Source organism: Portunus trituberculatus, chromosome 49 (assembly GCF_017591435.1).
Source record: "Portunus trituberculatus isolate SZX2019 chromosome 49, ASM1759143v1, whole genome shotgun sequence".
Taxonomy (NCBI): Eukaryota; Metazoa; Arthropoda; class Malacostraca; order Decapoda; family Portunidae; genus Portunus; species Portunus trituberculatus.
The window spans coordinates 20,014,984-20,027,648 of NC_059303.1; the positions used below are offsets into that span (position 1 = coordinate 20,014,984).

The following is a 12,665-nucleotide window of genomic DNA, read 5'->3' on the forward strand; positions in this document are numbered from 1 at the left end:
ACCAGAGAAAGGTGAGAATGATTGAGAATACTGGTTAACTCTTGCATTAGAGAGTTGGACAGAATAGGGGTGCGAGGAAGAAGAAAGCCTTGTGCAGCGAGGCCGCAGGAGGAAGGGAGGCATGAAGTTAGCAAGATCAGTAGAGCAGTTAGCATGAAAAGAGCTAAACAAGATAGCAAGAGATGCAACATTCCGGCGGTGGGAAAGAAGCTGACGGTCAGTCAGAGGAGGGGAGTTGATGAGATGAAAAGTTTTAAAACATTCGAAGAGTACTCCATACAAAGACAGATAAGGTCCTTGAGCAGAATTAGCAGTTGGAGGTTAGAACGGTCACCCTTTTTAGGAACAGGCTCAATGTAGGCAAACTTCCAGCAAGAAGGAAAGGTAGAAGTCGATAGACAGAGTTGAAATAGTTTGGCGAGGCAAGGTGCTAGCACGGAAGCACAATTTTGAGAACAATAGGAGGGACCACTTCAGGTCCATAAGTCTTCAGAGGGTTTAGGCCAGCGAGGGTATGGAACTTTGATTGAAGGTATGAAATAGTCAGAGGGAGGAGGAGAGGGAGGGACAAGCCCAGAATCATATAGGGTGGAGTTGTTAGCAAAAGTGTGAGGGAAGAGTTCAGCTTTAGAGACAGATGTGATGGCAGTGGTGCCATCAGGAAGAAAAAGAAAGGAGGAAAAGATGAAAAAGAAAAGTTATTGGCCATGTTTTTTGGCCAGATGGCAGAAGTCTCGAGGGGAGTTGGCTTGTTTTCCTGGTAATAGTAGTAGTAGTAGTAGTAGTAGTAGTAGTAGTAGTAGTAGTAGTAGTAGTAGTAGTAGTAGTTGTTGTTGTTGTTGTTCTTGTTGTAGCAATAGTAGTAGTAGTAGTAGTAGTAGTAGTAGTAGTAGTTGTTGTTGTTGTTGTTGTTGTTGTTGTTGTTGTTGTTGTTGTTGTTGCTGTTGTTGTTGCTGTTCTGTGTGTGTAACAGCAGTAGTAGCAGTAGCAGTAGTAGCAGCAGCAGTAGTAATTGTAGCAGCAATAGTAGCAGGTAGCAGCAGCAGCAGCACATTATTATTATTATTATTACATTATTATTATTATTATTACACACATTATTATTATTATTATTATTAGTAGTAGTAGTAGCAGTAGTAGGAGGAGGAGGAGGAGGAGGAGGAGGAGGAGGAGGAGGAGGAGGAGGAGGAGGAGGAGGAAGAGGAGGAGGAGCAGGTAGAGTAGTAGTAGTAGTAGTAGTAGGAGGAGGAGGAGGAGGAGGAGGAGGAGGAGAAGGAGGAAGAGGAGAAGGAGCAGGTAGAGTAGTAGTAGTAGTAGTAGTAGTAGTAGTAGTAGTAGTAGTAGAAGTAGTCCGAACACGTTGAAGGTTGAGAGGCCACGGTTGCATCTGTAATTCTTTTCCTACCTGTGTTTTGTCTTTAAATAATAATAATAATAATAATAATAATAATAATAATAATAATAATAATAATAATAATAATAATAATAATAATAATAATAATAATAATAATAATAATAATAATGATAATAATAAATATTAATATTATCATAATTATCATAACGAAAATAATACTAACCATAGTAATATATTAAGAGATGCAAAAGAGAGTAAATCCTTCTCCATCTTTTATTTTTATTTTGAGAATTACTTTTAGTTAACGAAGAAATAATGAAGTTACCTGAATATTGTGCTGCCATCTGTTGTTCCGAATAGCAAGGGACTCTCACCCTCCGGAAGCCTAAAGAAAACAAATAACTTATTTTTTTAGGTTAAGGTTAGAATTTGATAAAGTACGATATATGAAAGTTATTGTAATATCATCGTTATAAGAAATAATAATAAGAGTAATAATGATATTGGAGAGAGATGAGAGATCATTCGTTATCTTCAGGTACCTACGGGAAAAATTGTAACAACGAAATATGAAGGCTATTTTAATGTTGTCTTGTCATCGGATATATGAATAGCGTGGGACTGTTACCTTAAAGCACATCTCACATCCTCCACCAAACCACCAACACACCACGGGGACACAGAGCGGTGACATATCAAGGTTTTCCCGCTATTGCTTAAACAGAAAGTATAAATAAGGTCCTTCCTGGCAGCTACGTCGCTAGAGAGGCTGCGCGGTGCTCCAAGTCTCAATCCTGTCATCACTCCGTTGCCTGCCGTGGTCGCGAGCTGATGTTCCGGCGCTAGACCATCGCTGACACTCGATCTCCTGGAACGACTGCAAGTGTTAAGGTGAGAGCCAATAGTGCAGTGAGGCCTAGTGTTACGTCCTGTGTGGTTTTGGTGACGGTACATAGAAGATAAGGACTGCCGAAACTGAGATTGTTAAAGTCTTGTTGATTTTTAGCAATTGGTGTGTAGTCAGGCGTGTGGGACCTCATGAAAAAGATCTATGAGCAGGAGAAGATCCCATCTCAATGGAGGAAGAGTGTCATCATCCCCATTTACAAAGAAAAAGGAGACATCCAGGAGTGCTCAAACTACAGAGGAATCAAGCTCCTGTCACATACAATGAAATTATATGAAAGGATTATAGGAAGAAAGATTGCAGCTGAAACAGAAGTGAGTGAAAATCAGTTTGGCTTTATCGAAGGTAGACAGACGTCGGATACAATATTTGCCCTGAAACAGACCATGGAAAAATACAGAGAGAACCAGCGGGAACTACATATTGCTTTCATAGACCTTGAGAAAGCATATGATCGTGTCCCAAGGTCAGAGGTTTGGAGATGTATGAGGGAGAAAGGTGTTAGTGAAAAATATGTGAGGCTGGTGCAAGATATGTACAGGGATGTGACATCGCATGTTGCTAGCTGCGTTGGGGCTACGGAAGGATTTACCATCAGAGTTGGACTACATCAGGGATCGGCTCTTAGCCCTTATCTTTTTTATCTAATTATGGATGTCTTAAGCGAAGACGTGAGAAGAGAAGCACCATGGACAATGGTATTTGCTGATGATATCGTTCTGGTAAGTGAGACAAAAGCTGATCTGCGGGGGGAACTTTCGAGATGGAAAGGTGCACTAGAGGATAGAGGTTTGAAGATTAGTAGAAGCAAGACCGAGTACCTACCCTTTAATGCGGTAGATGGTGGAGATGATATGAGTATAGATGGGGAAGCCATTAAGAGAGTTACTGCCTTCCGATATCTTGGATCGCATGTAACTATGGACGGTGAACTAGATGTAGAAATAAACCATCGGATTCAGTGTGGATGGAATTCCTGGCGAAAAATGTCAGGGTTCTATGTGACAGAAAATTAAGTGCAAGACTGAAAGGTAAAGTTTACAAAGCAGCAGTAAGGCCTGCAATGATGTATGGAAGTGAAACTTGGGCTATGAAGAAGGTACGTGAAAAGAAGGTTGATGTAGCAGAAATGAGAATGTTAAGATGGATGTGCGGTGTGACAAGAAAAGATAAGATCCAGAACGAGTTGATAAGAGGCACAGTGAAAGTTGCAGAGATAAGTTCAAAGATGCAAGAAAGAAGGTTAAATTGGTATGGGCATGTAATGAGAAGAGATGAAAACTATGTAGGAAGAAAAGCAATGACTATGGAGGTGGAGGGAAGAAGAAGAGGTAGACCGAAGCTGAGATGGAAGGACAAGCTGAGAGAAGATATGAGTGAAAAAGGACTGCTAGAAAATCAGGTGGCTGAAAAGAATATCTGGAAGAGACTAGCAAGGAACAGCGACCCCATATGAAGATGGGATATAAGCTGAGGAAGAAGAAGGTGTGTAGTCAGGCGTGTTTGTCCAGTTTTGTTGCCCTTGATCAGAGCTACTCTTACTTAGATTTGCATTCAGAAGCGCTTTGCACTCTCATCACTGCTGTTTTCAAAGACCATATGCAGAGATGATTTGCCGTGTTTTTCCTGCTGGCGATACATAAATCTTGTTTATTTGTCCCTTAAACTGAAAAAAAAATACCCGTAAAAACTTCAAACAGAGCCTTTAAAGGTTTTGGAGATGCGTCGCAGGTTTCAGAATAAAGTCCTCTCTCTCTCTCTCTCTCTCTCTCTCTCTCTCTCTCTCTCTCTCTCTCTCTCTCTCTCTCTCTCTCTCTCTCACACACACACACACACACACACACACACACACACACACACACACACACACACACACACACACACACATACACACCGCGTAGTGTAGTGGTTAGCACGCTCGATTCACAATCGAGAGGGCCGGGTTCGAATCCCGGTAAGCGGCGAGGCAAATGGACAAGTCTCTTAATGTGTGGCCCCTGTTCACCTAGCAGTAAATAGGTACGGGATGTAACTCGAGGGGTTGTGGCCTCGCTTTCCCGGTGTGTGGAGTGTGTTATGTGGTCTCAGTCCTACCCGAAGATCGGTCTATGAGCTCTGAGCTCGCTCCATAATGGGGAAGACTGGCTGGGTGACCAGCAGACGACCGAGGTGAATCACACAGGCGCGCGCACAGATCGCAGAGCTTAATTAAAACTTATCAGCTGGCATCGTGCATCGGTACGGTTGTGCAATAGGGTAAGGGTGGAGGGGATAGTGGTGTGGGGGGTGGAAGCAGCGGTGCCTTGGGGATAATGATGCACGAGGGACATGGGATGGAGGCAAAGAGTCAAGGATCAGGGAAATGATTGTGATTTTTTTGCTGACTTCATGTAGGTTATTTTAATATTTTGTTTGCTCATCATATCTATATATTGAATAATTTTTTCGTATCACCTCAGCGCTTAGTCAAAGACCAAGCAAAGTTCCGTATTCACTTTTACTTTTTGTTTAGAGAATTGTTCCCAAACTGAGGGACACGTCTCGCTAGGGGAAGGAGGCGTGGGAAGGAAACAAGAGGAGCGTCTCAGTAATCTGCCTCTTACTAACTGGAGAACCAGTTTCTTCCTTTCTCTAAGTCTGATGACTCCTTTGTTCTTATCGAGCATAAATTGTTACTTCCAACCATCTTTTGAATCAGCAAACACACACGCTTCAACAGCGACGCACATAAAAAAAGATGAAATGTATTAATAAACCGTGCTCTCCGTTCGTGGAAGTTTTCGGAGTGAAGCAGGCATCGTTCACCTCATTATTCAGATTTTTGTCCTTTCCAACTGCCTCTTTTCTGTATTTTTAGTAACCTTGCAAATTTCTGCTCCATAAATCATTACCGGTCTTAATATTCATTTGGTTATCTTTATTCTAAGTCTCTTTGATTTTCTCATATATATATATATATATATATATATATATATATATATATATATATATATATATATATATATATATATATATATATATAAACACTCCACTTCCTCTATTCTGCATTATATTCTCACCTCGACTTCTATCTCACATCCACTTGCTCAGTCAACGTCGAGCTATACCGTGACTCAAATTTAGCTTTAATTCCGCCCTTGAACATACGCTTTTTCTCAGCAGCCACTCCTACCCTCCAGCTTGCAACATTAACATTCCTTTCCGCACACAGAGACGCGGCAGCATGAGGGGACTGCAGTGGCTGGCAATGAGCCTCACCTTGGCGTTGGCTGCAGGCGATCGCGTCTCCCACGGGCGCGCAAAAAAAAGTTCCGGTGCCATATTCTTCCCGGGAAGTCTTTTGCCTGAGCCGGACACCTCTGTCCTCGAGCTGCCGGAGAACATGGACCTCAACGCCGTGAGTAGTGGTCGTAGTAGTGATAGTGTTGTAGTGGTGGTGGTGGTTTTATTGGGGGTGCTTCTTGCAGAGAAAGTCGCAACGGATCACACGTATTCAGTTTGTTGTTTTCTACGTTTTCTGTCACATCCTTCACCTGCACATCATCAAAGTTTGGATGACCCACTGAAGTGCTACACTCTTTTTGGAACTAGTATCTTCAGTAGGACTTCATTTTCATAGTCTTTTTTGTTGTCCTAGTCCAGAGTCTCGTCTTATATGAAAAATGTGTTGTTTCATTGCATCAATAAATCTTTTTAGTTTCTCTCTCTCTCTCTCTCTCTCTCTCTCTCGTTTGTCTGATTGGAACCATCATTAGCATTGTTCTCTTCACGTGGTCATCTCTCCTCTGCTTAAAACCAAACCCAAACCAAACACTGCATTACTGAGCCAAAATGAAACTAAGATGAAAAGACCTGATTCGATTACTCAATGATACTGTCAGCGCTGTCTTTCAAAATCAATGCGATTTAGTAAGCTTGAGGGAAAGTCTTGAAAGTCGAAAGATTGATAAGAGGATGATGACGCTGTGTTACTTTCACCACGGGATTTTGTAAGCTTGAGGGAAAGCCATAGGAATCATAGGGTTGAAATAAGAGAAGCAGGCGATGTCGTTGCGTTAGTTTCATCACACGATTTTGTAAGCTTAAAGGGAAGCCATAGGAATTGGAAGGCTGAAATAAAGATGACAGCGTTATGTTACTTTCACCAACCTTTTTTTTTATTCCCCATCTCTATTATTCCTTCTCTCACTGTCTTTTCTTATTTGACCTTTTTTCTCTCATAACCTCGAGAGAGAAGCCATAGAGAAATTCAGATATAGGCAAAAATAATCCTTCTCTCACTTTTTCTTTGTTTCTCCTTTTCTTCTCTCATAAGCTCAAGAGAGAGAGAAAAAAAAAAAACATGGCAAAAGTTGAAATAAAGGTAACAGATAATCTTTCTCTCACCTTCTTCTCTTTGTTTCTCCTTTCCTTTTATTTCATAAGCTCGAGAGAGAAACTATAGCAAAAAAATGAAATGAAGCAATAATAATCAGTCTCACTTCTTTCTTTGTTTTTCCTTTCTTCCTCTTTTAAGCTCGAGAGAGAAGGATTGAAAGAGTGCAAATAGAGGCAACAGGTAATAGTTCTCTCCTTTTCTTTTGTGTGTCTCCTTCCTTCTCTTATAACGTCGAGGGATGAAAGAGATGAAATAGGGAGGCAACAGATAATCCTTCTCCCATTTTTTTATTCCTAGTTTTTCCTTTCTTTCTCTTATAAGCTTTAGAGAGAATCCATAACGAAAGAATTGAAATAGAGGCAGTAATCCTTCTCTCACTTTCTTTGCTTTGTTTCTCTCTGTTTCTCTTTTCTTTGTCTTATAAGCTAGAGGGAGAAGGGTTGAAAATAGTGAAATAGAAGCAACAGTAATCCTTCTCTCACTTTCTTTCCTTTGTTTTTTCTCTGTTTCTCCTTTATTTACTCTCACAAGCTCGAGAGAGAAACCATAACGAATGAGTTGAGATAGAGGCAACAAGTGATAGTGGCTTTATCGTGTTGTGAGGAGTGACGATACGCAGGAAAGCCCGCCACGACCAGGTGCTTGGGTTCAGCTTTGTATACGACACGTCCGGTGGAGGCAGGTGTTGTCCAGACTATTATGAAGTCGTGCTTGGAGACACTGAGGACATTACGATGCTGATCTGAGGGATGGGTGCTCAATATTCAATTCAGACCCCTTTCCTCGCCGTCCTTCCTCTTACTCATGTTGCCTGGCTCTGAAATCCTCCTCTCTTTAAAGGATACACAATATGATACGATTAACTTGATTATTTTTCTAATTTTTGTATTTTTAACGCTAAAGTCAGTCTGATATATTTTATTTATTTGTGGCTTGTTTTCTTCTGTTTTCTCTTTACCTTTCACATTCTCTCTTTCATTTATTTCTGTTTCTTTTCTTTTCTTGCGTCTTTCCCTCTTCTTTTTTTCTCATTCCTATACTCTCTTTTCGTCCTTGAGGGTGTTGAGTGGAAATAAATTGGTCTGCTTTATACTGGGACTACCACGTGTAGGCCTGGCAGCTTGTTGCAACTTCCCTTGTTCCTTTCTAATGGTTTTATTATGTTCTGAACTAAGTGAATCGTGCAAAGCATGTTAGCACGACTCTAATCAAGTCTGCCTCTCACGTTCGTATACCTGAGGCGGTGTCCTTGGACAAGTTTTCAAGTGAAGTAGTCAGGTATGCTTCTCACGACCAGATGGCAATAGTATTCTAATGGTCTTGTGTATCCAGTCGCCCTTCGCTTTGTATTATTATCATTATTATTATTATTATCATTATTATTATCATTATTATTATTATTATTATTATTATTATTATTATTATTACTATTTTTATTGTTATTATTATTATTATCATTATTATTATTATTATTATTATTATTATTATTATCATTATTATCATATTTATTATTATTATTATTATTGTTATTATTATTATTTTTATTATTATTATTATTATTATTATTATCATTATTATTATTGTTATTTTTGTTATTTATTATTATTATATTTATTCAATCACGTTTTATCTCGTCTGTTACGAGTGAAATGTTTGAAATTTCGAGTCTTTGCGTGTTTGTTTAAAGCAGAAGTTGATAAAAAAAAGAAAAACAAAGAAAAACAAATAGAGAGAGAGAGAGAGAGAGAGAGAGAGAGAGAGAGAGAGAGAGAGAGAGAGAGAGAGAGAGAATTATACTCTAACTTCCTTTTCTATCTTTCCTATTTTTTTTATTTCAGTTCCTTTCTTCCACAATGACCATTTTTCTTCCTTTAGGTCTTATTTTCTTTCACTCTTGGTGTCTCTCATCTCTAACTTGTATCTTTACTTCCACTTTCCTTTTTTTCTCCTATATCCATCTTTCTCACATTTCTATTCCTTTAAGTCTCTTTTTTACTTTCATCCTGCTCTGTTTACCATTTTCCATCCTTCGTTCCTCTGTTTACTTTTCTCCTTTAATCTTCTTTTCTCATATCGTTCTCATTCCTTTCCTCTCTTTGCATTTCTTTTCAGTTTGAGAGTAAGTATTGAATGATGTCCCTTTTTCAATGCATGCTCCACAATCCTTCTCGAGACAAGACACACAGGAAAAGGACGTGATAGGCAACTCTTATGAAAAACCCAACACGCTTAGGTCAATGAATCTTAGGGCAGGAAAACATAATAACAGAATGGAAGCTGAGAGAGAGAGAGAGAGAGAGAGAGAGAGAGAGAGAGAGAGAGAGAGAGAGAGAGAGAGAGAGAGAGAGAGAGAGAGAGAGAGAGAGAGAGAGAGAGAGAGAGAGAGAGAGAGAGAGAGAGAGAGAGATTCACACACACACACACACACACACACACACACACACACACACACACACACACACACACACACACACACACACACACAGACTGGTTGCGTTTCCTCAGGACATTTCAGGTTAAAAAGTTGCAACTCACTATTGTAGCGGACACCCAGCCGGCACTTCTTACCATCCCACCCTCCGTCCCTCCTTCGTTGCTGCCAAGGTTGACTGGTCAATGATTGGTCCTACAAGTCCTGCAGGATAAGACTCACATGCTAAAAAGAAGTAAAAAAACAGAAAGAACTAGACAAAACTCTTGCATTTCTCCATTCCTCTTCTCGTCAGGAATGCCTTTTGAAGTTAAACTATTATACTCCAACATCAAATAAATTAACTGTTTAAAATATTAGACCAAATTTCAATTGGAGATTTTTTAAATTTAACTCTTCTTTTCACTATCTCTTGTGAACAGATAGGAAGATAAAATTAAAGACTTTCACAGGAAAGTCTAAAGAATAAGTTATTTGGAGTTTAAAGGAAAGTTATAGATGTTTAAGAAGACTTACTGGAGGTTTAATGGTAAAGCTATTTGGGATTTAAAGGGATATTATTGAAAGTTTAAGGAAAGGTATAGGTGTTTAAGGAAAGTTGCTGGTGGCTTATAAGGAAATCATTTGGGGTTTAAAGGGATGCTATTGGCAGTTCAAGGGGAATTTATTGGGGTTTAAAGGAAAGTGATAGTTTTGACAAGGTTTTCTACACCATCAGTGGGGAAAAACCTGACTACCGGTAATCTATGTGGTTATGGCTATTATGATCTATTGGAGGTTCACTGTTTAAAAATATTGGCGCGAGACATTTATTTTACAAGACACGTGGCCTTGGTAAGAACATAAGAACATTAGAACATAATGGAAGCTGCAAGAAACCGTCAGGTCTACAGGTGCCAATCCTTCTATGAAACAAGCTTACCGATCTCCACCAAACATCCTCACCCATTAAATTTGTCTAATCTTTGCAAGCTCCGTAATGATTCAGCACTAACAACCTGATTACTGAGTCTGTTTCACACATCGACCTCTTTTTTATGAAAAACAATTCCTATTTATATTATTTCGTAGATCTATTTGTTAAGGTTTGTTTAAAATATTTGTTGTTTTGTTCTCACTAGTCACCCTCAGAATATTGCTGTTGTCATTCTCGTTGTAGCTCCTTTGCCAACTCACCATTTCAGTACTGGAACGCATTTCTACCTTGAGTTTTAGGTGTGATTAGACGGTTTTATTGACATTAGGAAGAGTCTATGGAGGTCAGAAGATTGATGGCTAGAGTCTTCACTATTCTAATCCCTTCATAAGTGTCTGAAGCTGTATAAAATCCCCAAATAGTAAGCAGAATGAATATGAAAACGCGTCATGGTACTAAAGAGGTTAAAGATCTTGATCACATACATGGGGATACTATAAGGTAGGAAGATGTTACAGATCCTGGCCCGAAGCGAAGCGAACGTGAAGGCAACCCAGGAAAGGAAATCGTTAATATAATCCTTGTTGAAAAGTAACAAGTGGCGAGAAGGAAATGTTACGGAGATGATTCTTCGCATGAAAGACGTTTTAGTGAGTTGTAGTTATTGTGTTGTTGTCGTGGTGGTGTTTGTGTTTTTGTAACTCTCCATATAACACAATGAACATGTCTCGCACAGCTGGACCGAGAAAGCCTCGCACTCCTGAACACTGTCAACAACATTACGGCCTTCGCGGACCTCTTCGACATCCTGCTCCCGCCCCCGGATGAACTGAGCACCAGATTTGGAGGTGAGTGACACTCCTGTCCCTTGTGTGTTGCTGGCTCCTACCGCCCTTCTTTTTGGCTGAAAGTAGTGGTTTTCTTGATGGACAAACTCTTCCCAGCGTGAACAAGTCTGACCACTCAGTCTCCTTTTTAGACATTTTAACTTGTACTTTGTGCTTGGCTTGTGTTGACATAACCGTATTTGTTTAGGGCGCTTCTTAGGGTGTTGTCTGCTTAATTTACAGCTTTGTTAATAACACTGAACAGATTGATCAACAATAATTATACAACTTGTTTGTCTTCCATTATCGTGTTTGTTTGTTATCACTCAATCATGAGTTAGGCTTCTTCTCATACTTGCCTTCTTACATTTACATATTCTTCTCATATTCATAATCCTTCCCATTACCACGCCGTGTCTGCTATGTGAACACAACACCTCAGAGTTGGATAGCTGACCGTTATGAGTACATTGACTTGCTTCGCGAGCCTGGAAACGCTTTGGTTATCCACTGGTACTTTGAAAACGCCTTCTCCCTCAGCATCCTCCGAGGCGGCTACCATGGCCAACTGCGAGCCTGAAGTGCGCACCGTGCACCTGGACCTGCCTGTGGAAGCCAACACTTTTTTCTTTCCGACCTGCGTGAGGCTGGAGCAGTGCGGTGGCTGCTGCTATGGCCCGTTGGTCACCTGTCGCCCCACCAAAACAACATCGATCTCATTAAAGGTGAGACTGCCAAAATTCAAGTTCACCACAACTCATTTGAACTTTGTCTCTTAACACCGATGACTTTGCATATATATATATATATATATATATATATATATATATATATATATATATATATATATATATATATATATATATATATATATATATATATATATATATATATATATATAAAAAGGACCTATACTGTAATGAATTTCAAAAGTGTACCAGTGTGCTGATGGCAGCCTGTGTTGTGCAGGTGCTGAAGACAAAGCTGAATGACAACAGCAGTTCAGGAGGGCGGCGATCACGCTCTCGCCGCCGCCGCCGACAAGCAGTTCCCAGCTATCACGATGTGGAGGTCCAGAGGCACGACCAGTGTGGCTGCGGCTGCAAGGTGCAGGAGAAGGACTGCAATCCAAACCTCCACAATTACTTCGAGGGCGAGTGTGCCTGTGTCTGCAAGAACAAGTACGTGGCTGTCACGGCCGTGCACCACACACATAACGTTTATATTCACTACTCTTAAAGCAAAATAGACTGATCTGGAATGTGTTTATGGTCTTCAGCCCAGCGGGAAGGCGAGAGAAGGTAACTCTGAGTGTTTGTATTCTTGACAGAGACGATAAGGCGAGTTGTGAGCAGCAAGGCGAGACCAAGTACTGGGACAACGAATCTTGCAACTGTTTCTGCCGCAGATCAGTTCCCTGCAGCACTGGCCAGATCTTCTCCCAACTCACTTGCCAGTGAGTCTTTAATGTGCATGTGTGTGTGTGTGTGTGTGTGTGTGTGTGTGTGTGTGTGTGTGTGTGTGTGTGTGTGTGTGTGTGTGTGTGTGTGTCGCAAGCACTTAACTGGTCACAGCATTTCTCTGAGCTCTGTGTCCAGTGCCCGCGTCCGAACACCAGCCTCACCTGACTCTCCCTCCGACAGGTGTGAAAACTAGGTGGCGGCTGGCGGAGGCTTCTCAGGCATGCACATCCTGAATCACCCACTCTGACCACCCCCACTGCTTGGAGCTGGCGGCGGCAAGACTTTGTCGTTGATGTTGATACGTTCTCACACTGCTTTGGTTTCATCTAATACAATGTGCAGATCTAATTGTGGATGGTTTAAATGTTTACATAAAGATATATAGAATG

General features: G+C 40.6%; 1 protein-coding gene across 1 annotated transcript; it reads left to right on the forward strand.

The window, feature by feature from the left end:
* The first annotated feature begins 2,087 nt into the window (after nt 1-2,087).
* Nucleotides 2,088-12,665, forward strand: LOC123499239 (vascular endothelial growth factor D-like). Its single transcript, XM_045247007.1, has 7 exons — nt 2,088-2,245; nt 5,473-5,658; nt 10,723-10,834; nt 11,354-11,538; nt 11,783-11,994; nt 12,144-12,269; nt 12,457-12,665. The coding sequence occupies exons 2-7, from the start codon at nt 5,485-5,487 to the stop codon at nt 12,467-12,469; spliced, it is 822 nt and encodes a 273-aa protein (XP_045102942.1). The 5' UTR covers nt 2,088-2,245; nt 5,473-5,484; the 3' UTR covers nt 12,470-12,665.